Genomic DNA, 27,297 nt, shown 5'->3' with positions numbered 1-27,297 from the left:
GCCATTTTCAGTGTGAGATGCAATAGCCAATTCTCCATCTCCTGTTTTATGGAGAAATGCTGCCAGACTTTCCTCTGTTTCGACTCTGCTTTGTCTGGCTGCTCTAAGTTAGGGGAAGGTTGTGTGAGGCTGCCAAAAAGGGCTCTGTCTTCAGTGCAGCTCTTGTAATGTGCTGCCCTCCCAGCAGGGCTCCTGTATAGCCAGTGCGAGGTACCGAAGGCAGCCTCGCCTCTGGGAGACTGTCCCAGGCACCTTCACGGCCAGCTGGCGTGCAGGATTTGCTCAGGTGATCAATGGCTCCTCTCCCCCTTCTGCTCTGAATGCTGTTGAGATCAGCTATGACTAAATACATCTGCTGATTGACATGTGAAATGACTAGCTTGCTTCAGGCCAGTTCTGAACAGGTCAGTGTTTGCAACACATGTCATTGCAGCTCGCATGTATTTTTGTTAGCTTTCTTGGTCTGGAGCCATAGTGCAATGGTTTCTTCTCCAGGTGTGTGTGCTCTCCTTTTGGCTGATTGCATACAAAATATATTTACCTTCTGCTGCTGAAAACTGTCGCAGCTAGCTTGTCTGTCCCTTTTTAGCATAAATTCTTTCTTAAACCTTTTTTCTTGCTTTCTAAACCATCTCTGCAGGTTGAAAGGGGAAGAAGAACAAATGAAGAAGTTGAAAGCTGAAGTGGAAGAAAAAGAGAGAGAAATTGCAAGCCAAGTAAAACAGTTGCAGGTAAAGTTTCAATAGAAGTGTCTTGTGTTGTAAGTGTATATCTATATGTATACATGTTTATGTATTGCCTCTTTTCTTTCAACAGGATGTGCAAAAGGAAAATGAATCTTTTAAAGTTCAGATTCAAGAATTAAAGCAGGAGAATTGCAAACAGGTACAGCTTCCAATTGCAGTGTAACTGAGTCAAAGGGGGTGGAGGTAGCTTGTATGGATGGCATGGAAAACCAGCAGTTGTTTTGGCCCTGCAAATCCAGGGCCAGTTTCAGAGTTGGATTGCATCAGGCCAGCTTTTCTGGGTGTTGCATATCTGTTCCCACTTCCCTTTGTGGTGTGAGTTTGCAGCCTTGTGCTCTTTCTTTTGCCTGCTGTGTTCTTGTCTAGCTTTCCACCCCTGTCTTTACATGCTATATCACAGACAGGGTTCTCCTGGCCAGAAGAGGCTGGACAGGACTCCCTCGAAGGCCAAGAGTGCAGCTGCTTAGCGTTGCAGCAATGCCTGGTTAACAAGGCAGATCATGTCCTCTGCATCGCTCTTTGCTGCTGATCTGCTCCTAATGAGTTTCTGATCTGTTTGTAGGCATCCCTGGCTGTCCAAAGTGAGGAGCTTCTGCAAGTGTGAGTACTGCCAGAAGTTGAACACAGCAGATAAGCGCTTCATTTCACTTATTGCTCAGGAAATTTAGAAGATGAAATAAATGCCAAATGTACAATATCAGTGTGAGAGAAGTGGCCAGTAGAAAAAAACCACTCTACTATCTAATAAAACTTGAACATAGATATTCTGCTCACGCTAATAATCCTCAGCTGCAGTCTTCTGCAGGCAGTGCTTGCAGTGTGTTTTGCCCGCCATGTAAGCAAGCCATGATTGATTTACTTTCAAATGCACACCAGCTCAGCTCTGAAGAGTTAAATGTTGGTGTTTCAAGTAGCAGTGTCAGGCTTTTTTCTTGGAACTTCAGCTTAGTAGAGGGTGGTTGTTCATGTTATAAAATCATCTTTTCACAGGGGAAGTCTCGGGTAAAAGTGTGGTATAACGGGGAGCTGAAGTGCACTAAAAAACTATGTGGAAGCTAATGCCATGCTGGCTTCTACTGCGCTACACAAATTGCCACTGTCATGCGTTTTTGGCTGGCTGAATTGTTTTTCTTTCAAGTTAAATGAGTTATAAATTGTGAACTAGGTGCTTGAAAAAGAATGCTCTTATCCAGCAGGCAGTGCCTGTTTTGTGGTGGTGTACTAGCGTGGGCTGGCTGACTTATCCTCATCTAATGCATTGCCTTTCTGTGGCCTTGATAAATGTGTGCAGATGCCTGTTGTAGGCAAACAGCTTTACAACGGGCTTTGCTCTGACAGCCCGCAGTTCACAGAGCAGTAGGAAGCAAGCAGTACTGCCAAGTCAGTGAGAGCAGCTTTTCAAAGAGAGTGTGTTGCTGGCAGGGAAGGAAGGTTAGTGTATATGAAAGGGTGTCAGTGCTTCACTGGAAATTTCTTAAATGCCTCCTGACTCGTTTATTGTTCTTTTTGCTAATTCAGGGTTGCAGGGAAAGAGAAGGAAATCGCCAGTCTCCAAAACGAGCTCGCCTCTCAGAGAAATGCTTTTGAGCAACAGAGGAAAAAGAACAACGTAAGGAAATTCTCCCCCCCCCCCCCCCCCCCCAAAAAAAAAAATAATCCCCAAACCCCAAAGAACAACCAAACCTGTGTGCACAGCACTCCTCGATGCCTGGGGTATTCTGCTAAGAACATATTTGAGAGTTGTCTGCTGTATTGTGCTCCTGGACACTCCTCTCCTCTTTTCTTGGGAGTGACTAAGCATAGGTGACTTTACAGCTCCAAGTTTTGTCACCTCTTTGACAATTTGCTGATCTGATGAGAGGGAGGGGACTTGCTGGGGGACAGGACACATCCCATAGCAAGTTCTCAGGCTTGGGTTCAAGCCTTGTTAGCCCTGTTCAGAAACACATCCTTTGCCAAGGGAAGAAGGAGAGGGTTTGGGGAGAGGGTGGGAGGTGAAGGAGGCCATGTACTGCCTGAGTTACAGTCCTTGTGTGTGGACATGGGAGAAGGCATTACCTTCAGGGCTCTCAGATCTGGCTCTTCCCATTCCTGAGTGACTAATCCTGATCTTCCGAAGGAGGTGAAGGACAGCGAGCCTTCCTTTACAGCAGCTGCTGATGGTGCAGTAGGGGTTGTTTGTGGGTGGAAGTAAAGATTGTATCTTCTATCACAGACATGTGAAGTTACCTTCTTGTAATACCTCACCTATGCAGGGCAAGAGAATGGCATGTTTTAAGTTATATGGAGGAAAGCTGTTAAAATACAGGGTTTTAAACTCTCCTGTCTCTCCTTGACGTCCCATGAAGGCTATTGCCTGAATACTATACAATAAGCTTTGTTGCTTAAAAATGGGATGATATAAGGGAAGATGCACAAGGAAAATATTGAGAATGTGAGCTTTTGAGCAAGTAGTGTTTGATTAAGAGCTGAAATAACATAGAGGGAAAGTGGTTGGGTAGGCTCAGACAGATGAGCTGGAAAGGTAGAACATATGTGTGCCTGTTTTCCTGGGGAATGGCAAGGTCTAAGTACCCTTTGTGGTGCAGGCAGAAATCTGGCTACTGCTAAATGCAGATGATGCTTGTAGGTCCCAGCTTTCCACATCGCAATTTTATCCAACCTTGTTTTTATGTCCTGTGAAACAGCCCTTAGGACAGCAGGCAAATAGAGGTGGTAAAGTAAAACTAGTGCAGGTGCACGCTAGGATTTGGATGCCGCTTTATGTGGTGAATTAAAAAAAAAATACAGCCTTTCAAAAATAGCCCTTTGCCAAAGCAGATTGCTCTGAGGGTTGGGTTAAATCCCAAACACTGTAATCTCCTCCCCGCAAGGCCCACCGTCCTTCCCAGATAAGAGCTGTGAGGCTCTTTTTATAAGAGCTCCCAGCCTCCTAACTGAGCTTGCACGTTGACGTCTTGTGGAGTACACGTTTGATGACCTCGCCAAGAAAGATGCAGGAGCGCAGCACGGCACGGTGGTGTTTCCATGTGGGTCTGGGGTGTGCTCGCCACTGGTGAAATCCCAAAACCTCCCGGGGGGCACTGGTGAGCAAACCAGTTTTCTTTGGGCACAGTGGAGAGAGCTGCGTGGGTAAATGCTGTGAACGAAGACCCGGAGCTTTGTGTTTCTAAAATCAGTAGTAGGTTTGGGCTGAGGCCCAAGGATCTACGCAGCTAGATCTGGTTGCAAGATCAGGGGCATAAATGTGTACGCCTCCATGTATACTGGGGTCCATGCTGGGTTCTGCAACACGACATGCCTAACACTCTGTTGTGTAATCTGTGGTTTGGTGTCTGTGTTCCTCACTACTTTTGAAAACTTCCCTCTCTCTTCTTACAAGTGCAGTCAAAGTGTGGGGTTGCTGTAGCGATACGCTCTGCCGTAACACTCGGATCAGTTTTGGACGTGGGGGCAGGTTGGACAGAAATCGGCATAAATTCCCCCCCGCCCCCCCCTCATTCAAACTCTTTGATCATCACACTTATTTTTGCTAGTGTATGTTATCTTACCCCGCCAAATCATTTTGCAGTAACCAGCATTTAAATGCAAATGGTGGAATGTCATGCAAAATATATCTCTGAAGTAAAAGCGGAAACAGTTTGAATATTGGCTGAACTGAAATCATTCTTTCTAAAAATGATTAGGACCTTCGGGAGAAAAACTGGAAAGCAATGGAAGCATTGGCATCAACTGAAAAATTGCTGCAGGACAAAGTGAACAAGACTGCCAAGGTTGTAATGTTAACTGCTAGAAACACTGCATTAAGCTAGAAGCAGATCTGCAGCTGGTTTTTTTAAATGAAATGGAAGCATTTAACTTTTACTGCAATTTAAATATAGTCTGTTCTGAGTGATCATTCATATACTCTCACCTCTGCTTCTTCCTGTTGTCTTTAGGTTTCTTTTTTTCTTTTAATCCTTGTGGGCATGCTGGTTTTTGATTTCTGTTTGCATAATTGTTAGAGCTGTTGTGAATTTTTTTTTTTTGTCTTTGTGGGGAGCCCTAGAATAAAAACTGCTGGTGAGCAACCTGCTTTCATCTACTGGGCTTTTGCTGTGCTTGAATAAATTTATTGGACCTGAGAAGAACTAGGATTAAATTATTATTTAAAAACTTGGGAACTTCTCAGGAAAACGGTGTCACCACAGCTGTGAATTTCCTCCTTGAAAGCATATGAAGCTCGACAGGTTATGTCAGAGCCAACGTTCAAAACGATACGGGGCGTGAATTGCCCTGAAAGGAGCTTGCATTTGCTACGAGCCTGATTTGGTGTTAATTGTCACCATGCAGATTTCAAAAAAAAGCATCAAAATAACTTTAAAAACACAAGTCAGGTAGCTAGAAGCAGAGGAGCTCTGGTTTGGGATTGTCTCTCTTGTGTTTTGGAGGTGTCTCTGCTCTTTGCTCGGCCACGTGTTCAGGGAAGCCGTGTACCTGCTTTTGCTGTGTGCTAACGCTTGCCTGCTTTCTCTTGCAGTCGGAAGACTCCATCAAACAGCCATTTGCCACTTCTCGGTGGTTCCTAAATTGCTGAAAACTAACACACTTAGCACAACTTCACAACCTAATGTCTCCTGTCTGTTTCTGTCTCTGAATCTCAACCTACTAATGCCACCGATCTCTTGCAGCAGAGGAACTTTGAGCAGCCAGGCGCAGTAATGCTCATGTCAAAGGAAATAAACCCAAAGATTAGTGAAGGATTCTTGCGGAAAGCTGCCTTCTGCGCAGAAGTTTAGGCTTTCTGCATTTAAACTTGTACGGGAGCCTGAGTGTTGCATGGCTAAACTAAACCAATCTGCCACGAGCACAGCAAGCAAAAATGTCCTGTGGCTGGTCTGCTTTTAATGTTAAATAAACGGAACGATGGATCTGTGGTGCCCTTGGCTCTGTGTATTTATATTTCCAGAGCAGTGACAAAGAAAACCTGGAGATTGTCACACAGCTCTAATAATTATTTCCCATTGCACCCAAGCTTGGGGAAAGAGGATGTAAAGGTCTCCCTCTTGAGTACTTATAAGTAATATTTAGAAGATACAGTCTTGCTTTCTTGGCCGGGTTCAAATGTGCATTAACACAAAGTTTCCTTTTGACTTTAATTATCTGTTTTTTGATGGGGTGACATTATTTTATGGTGATTTTTTCCCCACCTAAAATTGTTTAGAATAAGTATGGATTTAAAAAAAAATTGTTGATTGACCAGACTTCTTGGTTCTGAGATCGCTCAACTTGAGTGGCAGGGCTGGTGTGATCTGTGCAGTTACTCAGCACAGTGTAGTTTGTGTTGTGTTGTGAAGAAGTGAATGGTGGCGTAATTTCTGTACAACAGGCTAGGCTAGAGGACAGCTTAATGAAAATAAAAGCTAAAAAGCACAAACAAATGTGAAGGCCAAATTGTGAAGCGATTCAGTGTCAATTTTTGAAGCAATTTACTGGCAACCTTAGAGACGGTAGAGCCTTTCTTACTTAAAAAATGACTTTCTGGGTTAAGTAAGTTACTCTAGGTGTAGACGAGGCTATTGCCAGGTCCATGGAGCATGTTGCCCAATTTCACATAAGACTTTCTCTTGGTTTAGGAGAAACAGCAGCATTTGGAAGCTGCCGAGGTGGAGACGCGCGAACTACTCCAGAAGCTGTTCCCTAAAGTCTCTCTTCCTTCCAACGTGGTAAGAGAAGGGGCTCTTCCTACCCTACTGCTGGGGAGCTCTGGTCCTGCTGTGCTGGGTAGTCTGGAGCACTTCCCTGCAGTCCCCTCTGCCCCAAGGTTTTTGCAGTGGGATGTAAGTGTCTTCTGCTGGCAATACCTGTACTTGCTGGCAGTGAAGAAGCAAAGCTGCAGGCTGTTACGTCAAGAAAAATGTTAAAACAGAAAGTTATCGTTGCCTTATTGTGGTTTTTTTACTGCCCCAACATCTGATTCATCTGCCTGTGTTATCTGGTGTCTAACCGAGACAGTAAATTTTCAGGGGTGGATAAGGTCTGCTGCGTGTTTCCTCGCTGTCTGGCATGATTGGGGATCCATATCTTCCCCGGCAGCTGTGCAGATAACGGCTGGCCCCCCTTTCCAGAAGGGCTGTGCTGCCTCAGTGCCAGTTAATAACAATTAAGGAGGGTTTGTTTTGTTCCCAAAGTTCCTTTGGAAACCACTGGTTTCCAATTTTTTATTCTTGGTGGCTTTCAGTTGCTTGCGAGGGAAGTGCACTGGGTTCGTACGGTTTAGTCGGTGTGAATGATGTGAAGTGAGGCTGGAAAATCGGGGTCTACATTTCATTTGTAATGTCTAGAGGTTTTGAATATTCATACTTAAAATTATTCTTAAATGCACTAAAGTTAGTCTCCTGATGAACTAGAAATAGTCTTTTTAAAGATTGTTTCTGTAAGGTTATAAAATAGTCTTCCTAGTGAGGTCTCTAGAATTACATAGCAAGCGTCTACTTTAACTGCTCAGGGATTTTGGAAAAGATTCCCTTAAGTCTTCAAATACTCCTTGCAGAGCCCCGACACTTGCAGGGAGACCTCTGTCACCCAGTTGCATTTCAGCACGTCCAAGCCCCCGTGAACTGTGTGTGTCTCGTAACCTCGTGCCTCCTGGATTGCTGCCCACTGACTGTCATCTCTGCTCGCCTTTGTGCGGTACTAGCTGAACAACCACTGTCAGGCTGTGTCTTAGCTCCGGGGAATTAGGGGACTGAACACTGCTCCGTAAGCCTGCAGCTGGGAGACAAATGTCCTGAAGATAGATTTACTGAAGCTATTTTCAGCTTTAACCGAATGTATTTCCCAACAGAGTCATAGTGAATGGATATGTGGGTTTGAAAAGATGGCTAAAGAATACATGAGAGAGTCTTCAGGATCTGAAGATGTCAAGGTAGGCACAAACGGTGGACGATTGCCTTGTGCGTGGCGTAGCATGTTTTTCCAGTGTAAATCTTGCAAATTGTGCTCTGGATTGTGAAGTTTGAATTGGAGAACAGGTGGCAAGAATTGTTTTGTAGGTATTTGCATCTTTCAAAAGCACCTTATGTAGTTGTGAAAACGTTTGAAATTCAAAATCCCTGTTCCCTTTTTCAAGTAATTACGTTTTTTCAGGTGACTCGGAATTACTGCGGTAACTTACATAGAGTTTGGGGTCGATGTAGGTCAACGTGGCACTTGCTGTTGTCTTTGCATGAGTTGGAAAGACAGAACCACAGAATCATGCAACGGTTTGGGTCGGAAGGGACCTTTAGAGGCCATCTAGTCCAACCCCTGCCATGAGCAGGGACATCTTCAACTAGATCAGGTTGCTCAGAGCCCCGTCCAACCTGGCCTTGGATGTTTCTAGGGATGGGACAGACCTGCCATATGAATGGTACCTGCTTGCTTTGCTGAAATAAGGTAAATAGAACTCGAAACAGTCAGTTGAGATGTGACTCTTCTGGTCCCTTTCCTCCTTTGCCAGGCTATGGAGCAGAAGTTGAAGGAGGCTGAGGAAATGCACATACTGCTGCAACTGGAGTGTGAGAAATACAAATCGGTTCTGGCAGAGACGGTAAGCAGGATGCCTGGTTGCCTGTGCAGTGTGATGTTGCAGGCTGCCTGTCTTCTGCTGTAAGCTTTCAAACCCTGCTCTCTTCTTAGGAGGGGATTTTACAAAGGCTACAGAGGAGTGTGGAAGAGGAAGAAAGCAAATGGAAGATAAAAGTTGAAGAATCACAGAAGGAACTTACACAGGTATTTTTGAAGATCTGCTTTTTGAGGCAGCCAGGCAGTTTCTGCTTGAAGTGGCAGAGGGTGTTTCAGCACTGTGAAGGCAGGTGTAGAACAGCCCAGGCTGCCCGGTTTGATGTGTGCGTGACCAGTGGGATGAAAAAGGTGAAGTCTGCAACCAGTATAATAGGAATGATCCCTCCTTAGAACAGTAGGATTTTTGGTGCTCTGATACCATGAAACTAAGTAAGAGTGACTTTCATTTCCTTGAGGAACATCTTTCCATGTAAAAAACTGAAAAGTGGAGGAATTGTTGGTGTCTTTAGATTTCTGTGGCTCTTCCTGTTGCCATTTTTAGAGCAGCAAGAACAAATGAAGAGCACGAGTACAAGATCTTTGGCCATTATGGCAAGCCTGTGTCACAGTCCTTTGCAGGTGATGCAGGAGGCAGCCAAATAGCATGTAGTAATATTAATGCTGAGGGGATAGGAAGCCAAAGATCCAGGAATGTACGTGTGTTCTATTAATGTGCCCAGGAATATATATTTTTCTGATCTTGGCAACTCGGACTGTTATTTCTGTTAAGCACTTTTTTCCCCAAAGTCCATTTGTGAACAGATACAGACTTTTTGTGCTGAAATTTAAGTATCATATGATCGCAACAATTTTTTGGAAGCCGTTAAAATAGTGCTTAATCCACTATGGTCAACTAATTACACTTGGAATTGCCTGCAAAGATTTCCTTTTTAGGAAGGCTCTACTAGCAAAAGTGGGAAGAAAAAAGCCTTTTATGTTTTCTTCCTAATCTAGAGTTAAAGTAGGTCAAACTGTTTTGGTTTTTTTAAAAGAAATTATTTCTAAAGTACTTCTGTTTAGTAATTTGAGTGCTGGAGTATGAGCCTGGAGCAAACAGAGAGATGATTTATAAACATCTTGTTTGAGTGGCTTATAAAAGGCTGTCAGATCTCGAACTATAGATGTGCTACCATCTGCTGCACTCGCGCAGCCTCTAGTAAGGCTAAATATGCTGGGTTTGGCTGCATATAATACATGGATGGAGAGAGTCTTCCTTGTCTAGGAAAGATAGTTCCTGTACCATGGCTAGTGGACAACTGGCTTAGTCCTTTACGTTCCAGATCTCTCAGGCTTGTAGGCTCTAACTATCAGAGAACTTCTTATGTTGGGAGAAGGTGTTACAATGGAGACTCAGTATATTGAATTATTTGAGTGAGCATCTAATTTTATTCAGTATGATTCCATCCTTAATATTTTTAAATCTTAGAAGCAAGCTTGGATGTATATGGAGAGTTTGTCTTAGACTGATTTGACCAAATTATTTATTTATTTATTTTGAAAACCACAGATGCGTTCTTCGGTCGCTTCTTTGGAGCACGAGGTAGAGAAGTTAAAGGAAGAAATCAAAGAAGTTGAAACTGTACGTGCAGGTGTCTTTTCTTTGAAGCTTTGTGTTCCTTAAAACATGATTTAGGTTTATGCTGTAAGTCTGAACTTCCCAGCACTTCCTGCAAGTCCAGTGCGGTCTGTGCTGCAGTTTAAACTGAATCTTTTGGCCAGTGCTTTTAAAGAGGAGAGAAACTGGGTGCTGGAAGTTGTCCTGGTTTTTATTTCTGTCCTCACCTGCTGGAGCTCTTTCCTTGTGAGGCTGAGCAGTTTACTGCTTGTTGATGATCTTGGGCTTCGTTGTTTTTCTTGTTGCCTTTTTGAAATGTAACAGTTTAAATCTGCTGTGCAATCACTGGATGTGAAATGCTTTCTAAATGTCACGGAGTATTTGATAGAAATTTATAGCTAATAATAAACCCAGAAAATAATACTGCAAGAAACCACTGAAAACATCTTTTAACTCTGTTTTTCTGTTTCTAGCTTAAAAAAGAGAGAGAACATTTGGAAAAAGAACTAGAAAAGGCAGAAATGGAACGATCTACTTATGTTTCAGAAGTCAGAGAGGTAAACATAATGAACTACACTGTTCTTTTTCTTTTGTTTGGTTACCAGTTGGCTGGCAAACTAATCTAATGCTTAGCCCCTGTGGCTGAGGAGTTTATATGCTTGTGACCTCAGGGTAGAGCGACACAGTAATAACTGAGCAGAAGAAAAGTGGGCATCTTAAGGAGACAAATCCTAAAACTCTAAACTTCATTTCAGCTCAAAGATCTGTTGACTGAATTGCAGAAAAAACTTGATGATTCATATTCTGAAGCAGTAAGACAGAATGAAGAGTTAAATTTGGTAAGAAGCTCGTTCTCCGCTGGGCACAAACTAGGCTCCCAGCATACTTATGAAGCGGAGACTTATTTCAAATCCTGTCTGTTCTGCTAACCTCTTCAGCTTGATATTTTTGTCTGTTGCAATCATTTATGTAGTCTGACTTTTACAATTTGTCTCTTTCTCTGCTCCTAACAATAGCATGTCTGGTTCTTAAGACTTTTTCCGAAGTCCGTAGGACTTTCATTCCTGAAACTTCTTGAGATTCAATGTTTTACAGTATAGACAAATGCAGTAGCAAATATAATGTCCTTGGAGCAACAAAGTTATGCTCCCATTCATTTAATATGAGGATTATTCTTTTTTCCCCCAAACCTTTTGAGGATGCAACAGTCGTATCATGCTCTGACTGTGCAGAGTCTTTTCCATCCTCCTCTGTATGTACAGAAATTGCCCAAACCCGATGTTAGATGAATTCAGAGTATCCAGCCATTCAGCAGCTGGCATCCTGATGTGGCATAGTACCTGTTCTGGCTTGGTGCATGTTTCGCTAGCAATGCTCTCCAGCCAATAAAGCTGCTATATCAGGTTTTCTCAAGAAGGAGTTGAATTAACCAAGGCCAGTCCTATAGACACAAAGTTGTGTGGTTTTCTGGTTTGAGTAATGTGTGTTTTAAGGCTTCAGGAGCAGTCAGATCCTTCCTCTGCTTGTGCTGAACAGTGCTTTCTTGCTCTTGAGCCAGGATCAGGGAAGGTTGTCTATGTAGCATGTCTTTGATGGGTTTTAGAGTAGCTGATGGCACAACCTGTCGCTGCAGGCTTTGCTGCTGATCTCACCAGGGTACTGCCACTAATGTAACTGGGTTAAAATAGTCGAGTAAAAAACCAAGCCCACAGTAACAATCTGCTTAAGTTTAATAGTATGCTTGGCAAGTCTAGTACAGCAATGATTAGCATCCTGCCTCAGCAACCAAAGCCTCTCGTTTTGAAAGCAAGGGAAATGGGAATTGAATGCATATCATAGAGTTAATCAGTAAATGCAAACCTCTTGAATATAAGAGGCAACAATCTATTATGTCTGTAACAACAAAAGCTTAAAAAGCTGAGCTCCCTGCTAGGGCAATTTGACTCTGCAATCTGATGATGCTGTGCTGGTAGGAGTGTGAGGAGGTGGTAAACAGTTACCTTCATGCAAATGGCTCAGGAATGCTGTCCAGTGTGCATGAGGGGTTTTTGCAGTAGGCAGGAGGCTGAGGAGTAGAAATGATGGGATTTCAAAATGCGTTTCCCACTAACTTGTAAGGTGAGCAAGGAGAGAAGCTGAAACTGCAGAGGAGCTCAACAGGGCTTCCTCAAAATGTAGAAAACCAGCATCCACCAGTCCAGGTGCTCCAAAGTGGGAAACCTTCCAAGGGTGAGACGAATATAATGCGTAGGTTTGGAATCAGTGAGAATTCAGGGCTCTGAGTAGCCTATTGTTTGATTCTTTAATCCCCTGCTGGCTCCCAAGAAGATTGACAGCAGGAGTAGTGAACATTAGCACAGTGCACTTCAGAGGCACAAATCCAACAAAATTGGCACTCGAGCTTCTTGTTAGCGCTCCTGTTTGAGGCTCAAGCCTTAAGTGCTGTGGCTGGTTCTGTATGCCGTGCTGAAGAGCAATCGAAATATTCTTCAAAAAATGTTTATATCCTTTGGAAGGCAGTAGTTCAGGGGCAGCCAGTGCAAAGTATTCCTCTCTCTTGACTGAAATAATTTTCACTTTTTTGGATTGAATTTAAACAAAATTGACGACTTAATATACCCCTGTCAGTGATTCATGCCTGGATGTGACATTAACAGACTGGTTAAGTCAACATAGTTGTAGTAAGTGGTGCTTTATTAAGATGACAAGTAGAGCTTTTTAGTTTATTCAGCAGTAAAGTGACTGTTTAGCCTGAATTAGGAAGATGACAATCTACATTTTTGCATATTTGCTGTGAATTAAGGTGAAGTCTGGGTTTGACTGGAGATAACAGTTCTGGAGAGGCTTATGTACTTTCAGGATTGCTCATATTCCTTCTGGCGATATAGTTTAAAAGTTGAAACTACTTGTAATCAACCTGATGCCAACCCTGTCTTGTCTTCTGTAGTTCCATTCTCTACATTTATCGTTACATATGGAGTCTCTCTTCCTTGACTGCCCTTGTAAACCTCATCATACATGTTGACTAATCTAGCGTGTGCAATAATTGTTAGTAATCTTACTCCCTTTGCAGTCAGTGTGTGCTGGGTTAATCCGTGGGACAGGCAGAGTCTGTGTGTGTGAGGGAAACTGATTTTCCTTTGTTACTATTTTGCAGCTGAAAACACAGCTAAACGAAACACTATCAAAACTTAAAGTTGATCAAAACGAGAGGCAGAAGGTAGCTGGTGACTTGCCCAAGGTAAGCAGAGACCCTTAACAGTTGCAGATCTAAATATTATTGAAAACCTCAAGATCTATATAGTTCAGCAGTGCTGGAAAACATGGTGATTTGAGCGGCTTGAGCAGACTGCCTGCCTGGTGTCTTCCACTCGCTGGTTCCCCAGGTGACTGGGACTGTGTGTGTAAGAGCTCATTCAAGATACCTTGCCTGTCTGAAATGATAAAAATGCAACTAAGGGCTCTGTTTAATTACCCTCTTGTTCATGACAATTTTATGCCAATGGGATCAAGTGGTGATTCGGGGCTGACAAATAATTCTTTATTTAAAGAAACACAGCCTAACAAAAAGCCCATCCCACAGCCCTACACCCAATCCACAGCCTGCAGCTTTTAAATCAGTCTCAAATGGCAGTGGGTTACAAGTTGGTTTACAAGCTGTCTGCCCATTTGCACATGGTTACAAATCAGCTGTAACCCAGGAGACTTGCAAGTCTTTAAAGTGAGATCTGTGCAAGCTTGGTGAGACAGGCAGTTGGGTTACCTCTGCTCTTCCTCAATGGCTGCTCTTGCAAGATGGATTAGAGTGGGAAATCTTTAAGCATGAGAGGTCTCAGTGCTGTCTGTCACCCCAGAAATGAACCTCTTGCAGGAGAATTGATAAATGGAGATAAGAATAGTCTGCGGAGTGGCTGAGCTCTGGCTCCAGACTGCAATAACACCTTGTTCCTTCTGCGGGAGATGCATAATAAGGAAACTGGGCTGCATTCTTGCAGGGCTGGAGTGGGGAGAGCTGTTGGTGGGGCAGGTCTTGTCCTGGGAGTGGGGACAAGTGATGATAAAAGCACTGCTAGGAGGTGAGAAGACAAAGGAGACCTGCTGCAATGAAGTGTTTAAAACATTTTGCTCAGGACAATTACATTAGATGTTGACATATGAAGTGAGCTGTGCTGATGTCCCTGATTCACGGTGTATTCTATATAAATGCAGATATATGACAAGGCTTTTGGAGACCTGCCTGTGCTGTTACTCTTGTGCAAAAAAATTTGCTGCACAATTTTTGCCTAATAACTTGATGTGAGACTATTAAAGCTTCCCCGTAGGATTGCTTTCAAATACAAGCAGGCCGACATGCAACGTGCTGATTGTAAAGAGACATGTCAATCTTGGCAAATGCATTGGACCCCTGAGCAAGTCTGGCATAAAACAGATTTCCTCCTGAACAGCGATTTCCTGTGTCTCTAGTGCTCTTGGAGAGATGAGGGTTTGCTTCTCAGCCGTTGCTAATTGTTGTCCCTCCCCTGTGGCTTTTTTTTTATTTCCTCCCCTACAGGCCCAGGAGTCTCTGGCATCTCTTGAGAGAGAAATTGGAAAAGTTGTTGGGGATGCCAATGTTATTGAAAACAGCGATGTTTGCACAGAGTCGGTGAGTGTTTCTTTGGAGCCCATGCTCAGGGGGCAATCCAGGTGTCATGGGAAATGTGAACTTCGGGAAGTGAGGTCCAGCAAAGGAACAGGACGTGTTCTGCTGATGGTAAATGAAGGCTTGATGAAACTTCTTGTAGTACAACTTGTCAGGGTGGTGTCCTGGAGCTGTATCCCAAGGATGCTGACATCTTTCTAAGCATTGGGAGTTCTGCTGTCATCTGGATCGTGACCTCGTGACCTCTTTCCCATAGCTCAGATTTGTAAGGAGGAAGGGGAGAGGTTCTGGATGTGAGATCTGGGCTTCTGAAGGGTGGTTGGTTTGGGCAAAAGTGGGAAGAGCCTGGGGAAGATCCCCAGACTTGTCCTTTGAAGAAGGGAAGCTAAAGATCTGCTGATTAGTAAATGAGCTTAAAATATTAATTGTTGGATTGGCACTTGCTGACATTTGTAACGCCAAAGAAAGAAGGCAGTCGTGAGGGCCCTTGTAACACCAAGGCAGACAATGTCTCTTGCCAGAAGGTTGCTCCTTTGTCCTCTGCGGCTGTGGGCAAGAGCCTGCTCTTAGTTCCAAGAACCTGTCCTGGTTCCTGGAAATTTGTGCTGACCTAAAAGTGGTCCAGCAGCAAAGTCTTACTAGCCTGAACTTCAGTAAGCAACAGACTTGAGCGCTGCCTTGTGCTGTGGGTGAGCAGTTCTCCAGATTGATGCTGTTACTGGAGGATATAAAAACACTATTGCAGTTGCAGGGTCTGGAATTGGGTGGACTCTGGGGTGGCCTGTTTTCACGCTTGCCGGTGACTTGCCTGAGCCTGTGGGTTACTGTTTGCATGGATGATTGCTGAACTGCTTGTGCAGCTGGCACTCCGAGTGCTGGCCTTAAAACACCACCACCTGTACAAGTGGTTGAGTTATGGCTTTGTAAATGGGCTTCTCCATCTCTGGAAACGAGAGCTTTCACACCAGCTTCAAAATAGCTTTGGAACAGCTTTCCAGGAGGCAGTTGGGAAGGGGAAGGCTAAAGCAGATGCCTTCCATTGACACCACTTAGCTGTGTAAAACATGCTGGGAACTCATTACCCATTTTCTTGTGATGGATAGAGAGGGAGAGGAGTTCTTGTTGGTAGGACAAATAATTTATATTCACTTTTTAGCTGCTGAAAATAAGTAGCTTCATCAGCTGTGAGAGGAAGCTAGGAGTCCTCTAAGGAGTACTGTGGAAAAACCTTTACCTTTGTGGTAGTTAGCAGAAATGAAATGGCACTTCCAGAGTGATCAGTTGTGGATGCTGGTTGACCCTTGCATTGTGGGCTTGCCGTGTCTGAGCCAGAGATGCAGCTGGGCCTGCGAGACCACAGATGTCCAACCCTGTGAGCTGGCTGCCCGGGAGGGTTGGCAGCTCTGCCGAGCCCTCTCCTGTGTTGCCAGCAGGAGGCCAGCTGGTGACGGTGGCAATCGGGTGCTCTGTGTCCCTGTCTGCAGCAGGCTGGAGAAGAAAAGCCTTCCTCAAACCAACGCCAGTGGTACATCAGAACAGCAATGCCATCAGCCCTGGTGTTTTGTGGCTGGTGACACTGCTGAGCCCTATCCTGAGCTGGGCGTCGTAAGATGTGCCCTGCTGTGGCACGAGTATGCTAAGTTTGATTTAATTGCTTTACCCTTAATTTACGTAATCCCTCTGGCTCGTGTGTTGCTCTGCTGTAGCTGCGTGGGCACACTGTGGAACCCTAAGCAGCTTTCCTCCAGAATATCTATTGGTTTATGCTGAAGATGAGTGTGGAAAAACAGTCCTAATAAACCTGTAATTAAGCCTTCATTAGTAAAAATGTTAATTGTCTAAGCAGCGCTCTTGACAGGTAGCCATTGGCAGAGGCTGAAATTAGAACATTATCTTTTTCCCCAAGCTTTTTTCGCTGCTTTTTTTTGAGGAAAAAAAAGGCGGTCTCTCCAGAAGCCTAAAAACCCAGCTCAAAATAGCTCTCAGATTTAAAAAAAGTCTTCCAGCCACTTCCACCTAGCAACAGTGTCTCTTTTCTAAGAAGGACCTGAAAACACATGCTTAAAACCGAGCATATTTGTTCCTTCTGGGTACTGGAACCAACCCACAAAATTGGTAAGTGGTGCTTGTGTAAACCCTCAAACACATTCTATGTGTTTCCCTTAGATTCCTTTTCTTTCTTTTTTAAAAGAGACCATTTGGTTTTTCTAATCAGCTTCCTTGTCACTTATGGGATTAGATGATGACTAAAGGGTGCCTTTTAGTATGCTTTAAGGAAGTAATTTATATTCAGAAGCTTCCTTAGGCAGTAAACTTATTTTGAGGCTTATATGAAATCTAATGTGCTGTTCCCCCCAGATCTCGGTGTACAACACTCTGTCAATGAAAACTGGAAATGCCATACATGTAAAGCTTGGTAGAGGGGAATCTGTCGGTTCGGCGCCTGTTGTAGCTACTGGGTCTGTGATCGCAGGGCGTTCCCCGTTACCGTCCTCTTCCTCCCTTGATCCCCATATCCCATAGACATGCTTTTCCCTGCGTCACGAAGACCATGGGTCTGGGGCACAGCAGCGTCTGTGTAAGGCAGTCTCGCACTCCTGGGTTAGCAGAAGCTGCAGGTTGACTGTGGTGAGCCCATATCTATCAGGAGCCGGTCAGAATTGGCCCCAGGAGGGTTGGGGATGTGTCTATAATTCACGAGTGAACACTGCCTGAGATCAGTGAAACCACAAAACAGAAGGGAGAGGAAGCAAATAAGGGAGAAGAGCTCTTCCCAGAGATGAGGGCTGAGAGTGAATTGAAAGGCTCCTTCACTGTGTCTGCTCGTGATGGTTTCTATGCTAATGCACGTGCACTCTCATACCTGGCACTGCCGGTCAGCGCTGCGATTCGTTCGTTTGCCGGGATGCTAATTGCATTTGCCTTTCCGCTTCCATCAATCCGTATGAGACTGTCAAGACTGAGAATTTGCTTAGCAGACCTGATTTTCTACTTTAATAAGGGTAAAATAGGTTAAGGCTACCCTAATACAGATTCCCAATGATTTCTTACAGTAGAAAAATGTTTACTAGTTGCACTTAAGAGCTTTGCAATATATTGCTTTGTTCTCTAGCCTGAGCCCAGAGTAGTTTCTGTAATGGTGCAGGCAGTTGAGTTTGATTTAATGCCCGCTCTGCGTTACAGCAAGTCTAGCGGCGTTTCCAGCCAAATGGGAGCTGGAAAAGTGGCCTTCTCTGAACTCACTCTAATTTCCCTGAAACTCTAGGGAGAGATTTGCAACAGCGTCATGCATTAGTCTTATTCTGTAAGTAGAACTGCTTTCATTTGGAGTGGAGTTGGCCGATGCTGAGCGCCTGCGAACACCTCTGTTCTCATGTTGAAAATTGGGTACTTCGGTATTGCTGACACCAAGGCAAAGTTGCTTATTTTTAGCTGTTAAATTGCAAGGGAAAGCTCTCCTACGGGTTATCTGCACGTCATATTATGAGCTGAATAAGGAGTGGTAATGTGTGTTTTAGATGTGGAGTTCTTTGTACGTATCTGGAGGAACTAATCAATAAAGGTAATAAAACAGGGATTATATCACTGTTAGCTCAGCAAGACTGACTTGGGGGAGGGGGGCTGGCAAGAGAGGAAGAGTCCATTTCAAGCTGTGACACTTTGCTATTAACAAACTGTTGAACTCCTTAAAAAGTAAAAGCAATTATTTTTGTTTAAAAAAAAAAAACAAGCTCAGCATTTTCATTTGAGAGCAAGAAACCAGTTTTGTAGCTCTTGGTAGCTTGCTGTTTTCCATCTCTCGGTGTTGACTGGTGCTTAGGCTGCTTTGTGAAGCCCTTATCCAAGTCTGGGTGTCACTGGCAAGCAGGGATTTCACGGCAGCTCGGAGCAGAGGGTGAACCCGTGGGATAGCCGCTGGGCAGCAGCCCGTGCAGGAGCACTGGTGCTGTGGCATGGGGGGGGAAAGGTGTGTACCTTCTGCCAGCTGTTTCAAATGGTTTCATAGCTGGAACTGCCTTGAGCTTGGGTATTACGTACTGCTGAGGACAGATCCCCATACAGACAGAGTCCTTGGTGGTCCAGCAGCCTTGTTGTTACAGCTGCAGGGGTCAGAAGTCATCCCTCCCACTGGGCACACCGTCACTGTGCTTAGCAGCCTGCGTGATAAAGCACGTGCTCTTGTCTGCATGGGGCTTTCAGCCAGGCTTGTGGGGACGTGGGGTAATAACTTCTGAGGCCGGATCAGCCGCGGTTACGAGCACAATTCCTGGAAGCAGTGAGTAAGTGGAGTCCTGGGCAGGGAGGGTGGGAGCCAGGGGTCAGCGACGCTCTCGCCGGTGTTTGGCACGTGCAGGTGATTCCCTCGAACAGGAAACAGCTTCTTGACTTTGAACCATGTTCTCTTTAAATGTGGCCCTAACCCTCTGACTTACCAGAATTGTTCCCATCTGCGCAGAGAGTTGTAGTTTTATACGGAGGATCTAATTTTAGGCTTTCTTGGTAATTAGATTGTAAATGAGTTTTTAATGATTTTTTTTTTCCTTCTTCCAGGAATTGACTGATAAAAGACTAAATGTGGCGGTGAATCTTAACGAGGATGTAGGTCATCTCAAGAAGCTGCTCGTGTCAGTAAGCCAAATGCTGTCAAAGGGACGAGAACACTACCAGCTAGTAGGTAGGTGCGGCTGGTGGCCGCCTAGTTGAACTGGGTGGCTGTCAGGAAGAACACTGGTCTGTGGTGGTGGGACCTTGTTCAGCTTTAACAAGTCCGGTGTCAAAATCTGAAACTGTCGACATGCAATTCATCAAAAGCCTCTGGTAGGGACCATGTTTGTCCCTCTTTGGATCTGTACTTCAGTTAGCTGGGCCTGATCTCACATCTCCACACCCCTCTCTGGGTACGTCACTCTGTCCTTCCCTTCCACTACGTGCCACTTCACGCAGCCAGGTTTCCCAAAGCTTTTTTTTCTCATGGTGCCTCTGCCTTGTTTCCTTTGTCCCAGCTACGTGAGCCAAGTGTCTCCACTACCGTGCTCTAATTGCTTTGGGATGGAGGATATAAAGTAACCCACTGGGCTTTCACTGAGTTAACAGCAACGGCTTGCTGTGGTCATGGGGATATGAGTGTCTGAAGCGTCAGGCTGGCATGGGCTCTTCATCCAATTATAGACACACGAACAAGGCTTTTAATATGCAGCCAGTGTGGAAACCTGGGCCTTTGTGGCTGAGTGCATCATGCTGGTAAACTTCTTAAACGGCCCAAAGTTAGCTAACGGTCAGATAAAGTCGAGGCACTAAACTTTCTTAGGAAGCTTCTGCAGCTTGTGAGCCTCTGCTAGGTGTGCTGTGAGCCGGGGCTGAAGGCGGGTTGTGAACTGTTGGGTTTGGGAGGCAGCAACGCCTTGGTACTGAACGAGCTGCTACAAGAAGTGTCAGAACTCCCTCTCATCTCCTGAGGATGGGTCTTGGTTTTTTTCCTAATTTAGGTGTATTTTTCTGCTCCTGCCTCTGTAATATGCTGTGGGCAGCAGAGCTGGTACCAGGGTGGTCACGGTGGGGTCAGCCCGCTTCTTGTAGGACGGGCTTGGTGTGCACATAGGAGGAAGGTGCTACTGGCACCTTGGCCTCTGCTCTGGGAGGCTGTTCTTGCTCAGCCTCCACCACCCTGGTTTGTTCCTCCGGGCTTCGTTGTGGGCCGACGCTAACGAAGCGACTGGCGTGAGCCACTGAAGCGCTGGCGAGGCGTGGGTTTGCTTGAGTGCTGCCCTTCAGAAACTGCTCTGCTGATGTGGCGTTTTGTGTTTCTCTTGCAGAATGAAGTCACGGGGGAATCGTTAATTTGAGGATAGCAGAAGGCATTGTATTATATTTTGCCAAATTAAAGCCTTATTTATGTTTTCACCCTTTCTACTTCGTCAGAAACACTGAACAGAGTTTTGTCTTTTCTAATCCTTGTTAGACTACTGATTTAAAGAAAAAACCCAACTCTGTAGACACCTCCAGAGTTTAGTTTTATAATAAAAACAAACCTGTTTGGATAATTAGACCTTTACATTCCTGGAGAGACAGTAAACACATAATCTTTTATCTTATTTTGCTCAATGAAACTTGTTCAGAAGACTCCAACGTGGTAAAGTCACCAATGGGATATAACATTTTAATACTGATGTTGTACACTGTTTTACTTAATTACATTTTTGGGATTAGCTGCCTCTGAGTTCATCCTCAAGTAAACACTCCTTTTTTTTTTTTTTTTTGGTTGCTAACGTAATCAGTTTTTGTAATGGTGTCAGCAAATAAAGGGATGCTATTATTCAAGGTGTTTCTGTTCTCTTCTTTTAACTGAATGTGGATGACTTGGGTGAGATTTCCACCTCTCCCCTCTCTGAAACGAGCATCAGGCTCCACTTGGTGTACTTGGTTTTGGGCAGAGGAGGCAGCACAAGCTTGAGAAAAGGTAAACCGGGGTGCTTGCAACCTTCAGAGCAAGCCTTCCTTTTAAAGAAAAGGCACTAAGGGTTTACAAAAAAAAAAAAAGGAAATCCCCAGCAAACCATCGTACGAACTGTGGTTCCATGTCATGTATCGTCTTTGGGGAAAAGTCAGGGAGTACAAAGCGGGAGGAAGTTAGAAACGTCGGGTGGGTTGGCAAAGCCAGCTGTTGTGGGAGTGTTGGACAAGCCTGCCCCGCCACCAGTGGTGCGCAGAGTATCTCGCTTTGCCCTGGACCTGCCTCCTGGGTGGGAGTCTGGTGTGAGGAGTTTTGGGCGGGGGTTGGATGCTCTGTACTGGGTGCTTTGTTGGGAACAAATCTGGGATCTGGGGTGGGTCTTCGGGACAGGGCTTCTCCTGGGGGCATGGGGAGATCAGGTGGCCATCCTCCGCTTTGGGTTTTTCAGTGTGTCTTAGAACCCTTTGCTCCTGCAGGAGATTCTTCAATGAGCAACAACATCTTACCTTGTTTAGTTATTGATAATGCTTGAGGACGTGATTATCAGAGAGAAGGTTACAAAACGGGCAAAAGTAAATTAATAGTAGAGGTAAAATGGTTCATAATGCTCACCCTGAGCTTTTCACACTCTTGCCTTTGTGGGTTTTTTTGTTAAAATTTTGGTCCTTTGTCACCCACCCCCCTTGACTGGGCAGGAGGTGAAGTGTCTTCCTTAAGCAGGCCCAGTGGTTTCCTGGATGATGCAAGCCCTGCTGAGAGCTATGAAATAGCTCAGAAAAGGGAGAGAACTGAAAAACCTGTGTTTTCTTCACAAAAGCTACCCTTGGGTTTCAACGGCGGCCATTAAACTGTCATGTTCCTCGGAGATGTTACTTCACTGAGTAAAAACTCAAATGCTGTTAGTCTAACTGCTTTGTAGGTGGCTTGAAATAGAAAGAATTTCTAGTGCTGGGGACACCCCCTGCAACTCGATTGAGGGAAAACCTGAGCCCGGGAGGGCCTCCACGCTTGCCCAGGTTAGGGCAGAGCCTGATCCTTTGGCAGATATCTAGACATAAATTTTTTTAGGGATAAGTTGCAGCTTAATGGATCTGTGCAGGTTTGACTGTTTTGAAACCATGAATGTAACCGACAAGTTGCAGTGACGTTAGTTTAGACGAGGGGTGTCGTGGTGTTGCTGTGACTGCGGTCCTGCCCATCTGGAGAGTCCCCACGGCCACCCCAGCTGGGGAGCTCCTGCTCTTTGAGGCTCTGTCACTTAGTAAAACGCAGGCTCGTGGAGGCAGGTGGTGGTCGTGTGGGAGAGCAGACCCGAGTTTCTGCTACCGTACCCATTACCTAGCGTGCAGCTGGCTGGAAGCTCAGCCTTCCCCTGGGTCGGGTATTCTCCTTTGGCTCCTCCGTGCAGCTGGGTCTCAGCTGTGTTTTGCTCCCCTCCTTTTCCCCTGACGGATAAGGGCAATGGGCAGCAGGGAATCTTTGCAAGGAGCTGATTCCCGTCCTGCTTGGGCTGACCAGGTAACAGATCGGCCAGTTTCTGTGTAACTAGTCTAGGGGTGCTTGGAGCCTTCCTGTGGGTCTTGCCATGGACATGCCATGGTAAGTGAGGCGCAGTTGCACAGGTACCAAGCGGAGCAGCGTTGATTCGCCCGTATCTCCCCTCAGCGTGGTGCCCTGAAAGCAGAGCAGGCTGAGGAGCTGCTGCGTTCATCCTGCCTCCCTCTGACACCACGGCTGGAGCTTGGCACAGGTAATGTCCCTGTGAGAACTGGCGTCTCCAGGTAAAGCGATGTCCCTTTTTCCTCAAAAAGATGGTTTAGCAAATGCTGATGGTGCCTCGTTCAAGGAAGAAACACACTTGGAAGGGACAGCAGTGCCTGGAGAGCCTCTGGATGCAGCCTTTGGAGGAGCGAAGGCGGTGTGACTGTGGAGATGGAAACCTGGCCAGGTCTCCAGGCACTTCTTGTTTTTGTTGGGTTAAGCCGCAGAGCAGGGGGTGAAGGTGCTGATGCAGTGCTTAGTTGAAAAGGAGAGAGATTTGTAGCATCATTCCCTTTCTCTCTTGGCAGAAATCCTCCCAGGGAGGATGCGAGATCTTATGCTTTGAAATTTTAAGCGCAGGTTTTTATTTTGTTTTAGGAGATGTACAAAGGTGTTAAAGGCAGCTGTGCAAAGATCCCCTGAGAAGCCCAGCTGAGCAAACCCTAATCCCCTCTCTGAAGGGTGAGGGGAGGTTAGGATGGAGCAGTGGGAAGGGGGATGGATGCTGTTTCATCTTAGTGTCCTCTCCAGCCCTTCACAAAATGCGGCTCCTGGCAGTCGTCTCTCAAATCTGGAAGGCTTTAGCTTGCTGATTTGGTCACTAAGAAAGCTCTCCTGCTCTGAGCATCTGCTGAGAGAAAACGTTAAGACCCCCAAAAAGAGAGGTGTGTGTGCGGGAAGCTGATTCATCGGTGCAAAGGTAGAGCTGGTACTTGGTGTGTTTTCCCAGGCTGCTGTGAGCCCCTGGCTCTCTGCAGAGCTTCAGCTCTTGGTTTCCAGCCAGGCTGGGAGCTGTGGCCGTGGCAGGAGGCAGCTTGGTCTCTGCCTGCGCTAGAGGGAGACAATAGCTAATGGATACAGAGATGCTTTTCTTGGAAAAAGCCCAAATGGGGATGTTCAGACGCCGGCTATGGATTTTTTTTTTTCTAATTGCAAGGCGATTTGCGCTAGGCAAAGCTGTGCACCATAAGCCGTCTGCGATGGGGTGCTGAGCGTTTCCCATTGGTGCCGGCTGTGGAGTGTTGCTGAGCCTAACTCATGCACAAAACCGGCTTCTCTTGCTTTCTGTTCTTAGCCGGCCCCTTCAAAATGGAAATGAGAAATGCAGGGGAAGGCTCTGAGCTGTCTGTTTACTCTCACTGAAGTTGTGCTGCCTCTTCTTCATCCCGAAGCACGAGCCTCCCACCCTTTCCCAGCTGTATCCAGCAGATGTGAGCGATAAGTTGTTCATCTAGTAGCTGCTGTTGGGTTTTCTCAGGCAATGACTCACTCTGCTATTTATTATTGTGATTAAGAAATCTCATACAACTTCAACATCAAATAACTCAAATGATTTTGCCATAAACCCCCTTCGCAGTGACGGAGCTCTGTTTTCCCCAGGGCTGCTGGTGCCGTGGGGGGTGCCGGTGGTCCGTGCCGTGGTGGTCCCTGTGCCCCCAGTGCTCGGTGTGTGACCTTGGCCTTTTTCTGCAGCACTTGCAGTGCTATTTGCAGCAAGCCGTGAATTTCCTTGAATCTTTTGCTGGTAACCAAGGCTCTTGCCAGGCTGGTTTTGGCAGGGCTCTGCCTTTCACGTCGGGCAGCAGGGTTATACGGGGGAGCTCTTCTGCAGATCTTGGTGGAAGCTGTGAGCAGAGACAGCTGCTGTGGGCCAGGGGGGTGTTTCTAAGGGAGCATCCAGAAGGTGAGAAACACCATTTCTGCCTGTTGGTTGGCTTCAATAGCTTGGTTAAACTTAGCCAGGATACAAAGTCAGGACACAATCCAAAGCCAGGCCAGGTGTGGACATCACCATGCCAGAGCTTCCCTTCATCGCCTGGACCCTTCAATATATATAGATTTGTTCAGTTAACCATGATCTTCCAGCAAACTCTCCTCTGTGGCTCCAAAGCATGCCTATGTCCTGGCTGGAGAGGAAAGGTCTTGGGGAGAAAGAGTCTCTGGTAATGCTACAGGATGATAAGTCTCCAAAAGCTTTAAAATGAAATGGAGATAGCTTGAATGTTGGAGAAGTAGTAGTTTTCTTTGCCCTTTTGGAGATCTAGCTCGCTCTGACAAACCCCTGTGATTCCCATGTCAGCCCTGGCTGGGCTCCCCTGCTGCAGTGTCCTGGGGTGGTCGGTGGGGAGCCATGGGTGAGGGGTGCTCCTTGGAGTGAGGTTTAGCCAAGTGTCTTCATGGAGGGCACCTTCTCTCCCAGTATTGCTTGAAATAAGCCTGGACTAGCTTCCTGACGGTACAAATTATACTGGTTTTGCTGGGAGCTCTGCCTGTCGCGGGGCGGGACTAGAGACACGAGAGGTGGCTTCAGCCGTCGGAGCTCCATCTGGATGTTGTCCTCTGCAAGACTCCACTGAAGCAGACGGGTCAGTAAAGGCCTTGAGGAGCTTCCTGCGTCTATATGAGAGACCAGGAGTATAGGGGCAACCCATGGGAATGCCAAGACTTGCTCAGGAGATCGCTGGGGGAGGTGTGGTGTGTCCCATTCCGAAGCTCCCTTCTCCTCGTTGCCAGCTGTTCCCCTGAACCACGCACACGTTGCCAAACCAGTGACAAAACCCTTGCGAGAGGCAGGTGTCGCAGGCATCCCTGGTGTCAGCGGCTGGGAAAGAAATCATGCCAGCCTGACGGAATGTTTTTTTTTTCCCCAAAAACTGCCTCCCCAAAACCAATTTTTTTTTTTTTTTTTCATGGAAGAAACAAAAGCCAGCATCAGGACCAAATAACTTGCCCTTGCGGGTTTTTTTTTTTTTTTAATGCCAGAGTGAGGCTGTTTTTTAATGAAAAGTCAATTGAAAACACTTGTAAGTGAAAAATGACTCTGCCAAAACACCCAAACTACTCCCAACCCTTCAAAAAATTGAACTCTTTTTCAGTTGGAAGAGGAGGAAAAAAGTTATATTTTTTTTTCTCTTCCTGTCTGATGTTCTTTCTAGGAAAGAAAACAAAATACATTCCTCCTGAAATACCTGCAATGACGACTTATAACAGCTTGGGAACAGTTTTGCTACATAACGCGAACCTGACAGCCGTGAGCACTTTCCTCTTTAAGCCCGTCTCCGTCGTTCACGGGGATGAGGGACGTCGCGCCGCCTTTGCCGGGCAGCTCCTGCCGGTTGTGCGTCAGCGCTGGCGCGGGGCCTTGGGGCGCTTCCCCGCTGCTTCCGCAGATGTGCAGGGGTAACCTCGGGCCTTCTGGGGTGGGTCAGGTGGGACGTGACCCAGATCTGGGCAAAAGCCTGATTTTTTTAACCTTTTTTTTAAAATAATTTTTACCTTTGCAAGCATAATTTTGGGAAGGTCCTGAGGTCCCTGCTCAAGGGGAGTGTGTTTTGATCTCTGTTGAGCTTGGGATGGGCACAGGCTGTGCTTTCAGCCGGTGCATCCACAGTGCAACCTGCACGTGGCTCCTCAGCGGCTGCTTTCAGCTTCCTGTGGGGATTTCTATTTTTGGAGCAGTTGCACCTAAAAATACATCTTTAGACTCCTGGGGAGGCTGGCTGTGCATTGTTGAGGAGCTAATTAAACTGGGAGGAAACTCAGGCCTTTGAGCAGGGCCTGTTCCCTGTTGCTGAAGATAGTGGGTTTTTTTTGTTTGGTTCCCCCCTCCCCCCCTTTTTGCAATGATCCATGTCTGGCCTTTGCTCCTGCGGTACAAGAAGAACGTTTACCTTCCTCTGGAGGAAGGGCAGGCTCACACCCCTGGTGCTTGGGCATCAGCTCTTGCTGTTGTGCAGCTTTAAACCCCGGAACTTCAGCCTCGGCCCTACTGCAACCATCATATGAACCCCATGAGCAGCGTTGGCCGCAGCCCCCTTCCGTGCTCAGCTGGACACGGGATGGGGGCTGGGCAAACAGCTTAAGCTATAATAAATTTCATCCCATTAATTTCTAGAGATCTAGGGTTAGTGTCCAGCTCAGATGTGCTGAGGGGTCCCGGTGGGCTTTTGCTTTCCAGGCTAGCCTTCAGCAATTCTTTATATTGACAAAGTCGCTGTCAAATCCATCTGTGGGTCCTGTTTATATTGCTCTGGGACAAAAAGCCATGAGATGGAGGCCTGGGCAGGTTCATGGGCTTTACTCTCCTGATGTTCTTGCAGGAACTATTTGAGTAAAACACCTACCACCACCTCAACCAGGCTTAAAGCACAGGAAAGAAATAGCCTGAGACCATTTCGAAGCTTATATTCAGAGCTAGACATGTTTCTATGGTATGTTAATGCTGCCTGGGGCCATCCTTGAAGACCTGATCTCTTGCTTAAGCAAATAGGCTTGTCCTAATCCAAACCTATTGAAAACAACCTGAGCCACATCAGGCGCTGGGATATAATTCTTTCAAATCAATAAATATTTCAGGAGCAGTGGGAGCGGGTTCCTATCAGTAACGCTAGTCCTGGCTGGCCATTATTAATTCAACGGATGCAGCCAAAATTACGAGCACCACTTCTCTCGCAGCCTTGCTGAGACGTTTTGTTGGATCTTCAGCAAGTTTGCATGGGACCACCAGCCTTCAAAGAATTGTTAGACATTGCAAAAAAATAGTAGTTTTTTGCGATGC

At 45.9% G+C, this 27,297-nt stretch overlaps 1 protein-coding gene across 14 annotated transcripts in view; it reads left to right on the top strand.

Moving 5' to 3' along the window:
- Window positions 1-20,845, top strand: part of KTN1 (kinectin 1) — a 76,625-nt gene extending 55,780 nt beyond the window's left edge. For 4 of the 14 annotated variants that reach the window (XM_075104254.1, XM_075104255.1, XM_075104251.1 and 1 more), the window contains 16 exons: window positions 641-731; window positions 817-885; window positions 1,309-1,346; window positions 2,265-2,355; window positions 4,433-4,519; window positions 6,362-6,451; window positions 7,573-7,653; window positions 8,227-8,316; window positions 8,406-8,498; window positions 9,838-9,909; window positions 10,359-10,442; window positions 10,641-10,724; window positions 13,043-13,126; window positions 14,438-14,530; window positions 19,079-19,202; window positions 20,341-20,845. In XM_075104254.1, coding sequence (XP_074960355.1) covers window positions 641-731; window positions 817-885; window positions 1,309-1,346; window positions 2,265-2,355; window positions 4,433-4,519; window positions 6,362-6,451; window positions 7,573-7,653; window positions 8,227-8,316; window positions 8,406-8,498; window positions 9,838-9,909; window positions 10,359-10,442; window positions 10,641-10,724; window positions 13,043-13,126; window positions 14,438-14,530; window positions 19,079-19,202; window positions 20,341-20,345 — 1,276 coding nt within the window. In that variant the 3' untranslated portion in view covers window positions 20,346-20,845. The remainder of the gene's footprint in view (window positions 1-640; window positions 732-816; window positions 886-1,308; window positions 1,347-2,264; window positions 2,356-4,432; window positions 4,520-6,361; window positions 6,452-7,572; window positions 7,654-8,226; window positions 8,317-8,405; window positions 8,499-9,837; window positions 9,910-10,358; window positions 10,443-10,640; window positions 10,725-13,042; window positions 13,127-14,437; window positions 14,531-19,078; window positions 19,203-20,340) is intronic. The other 10 variants (XM_075104261.1, XM_075104258.1, XM_075104259.1 and 7 more) reach the window with 4 other exon arrangements.
- The last annotated feature ends 6,452 nt before the right edge of the window (window positions 20,846-27,297 follow it).

This window comes from Phalacrocorax aristotelis, chromosome 9 (assembly GCF_949628215.1).
Source record: "Phalacrocorax aristotelis chromosome 9, bGulAri2.1, whole genome shotgun sequence".
NCBI lineage: Eukaryota > Metazoa > Chordata > Aves > Suliformes > Phalacrocoracidae > Phalacrocorax > Phalacrocorax aristotelis.
Note: the sequence above shows the minus strand (reverse complement) of the source record. Positions and strands in the feature narration are given on the sequence as shown.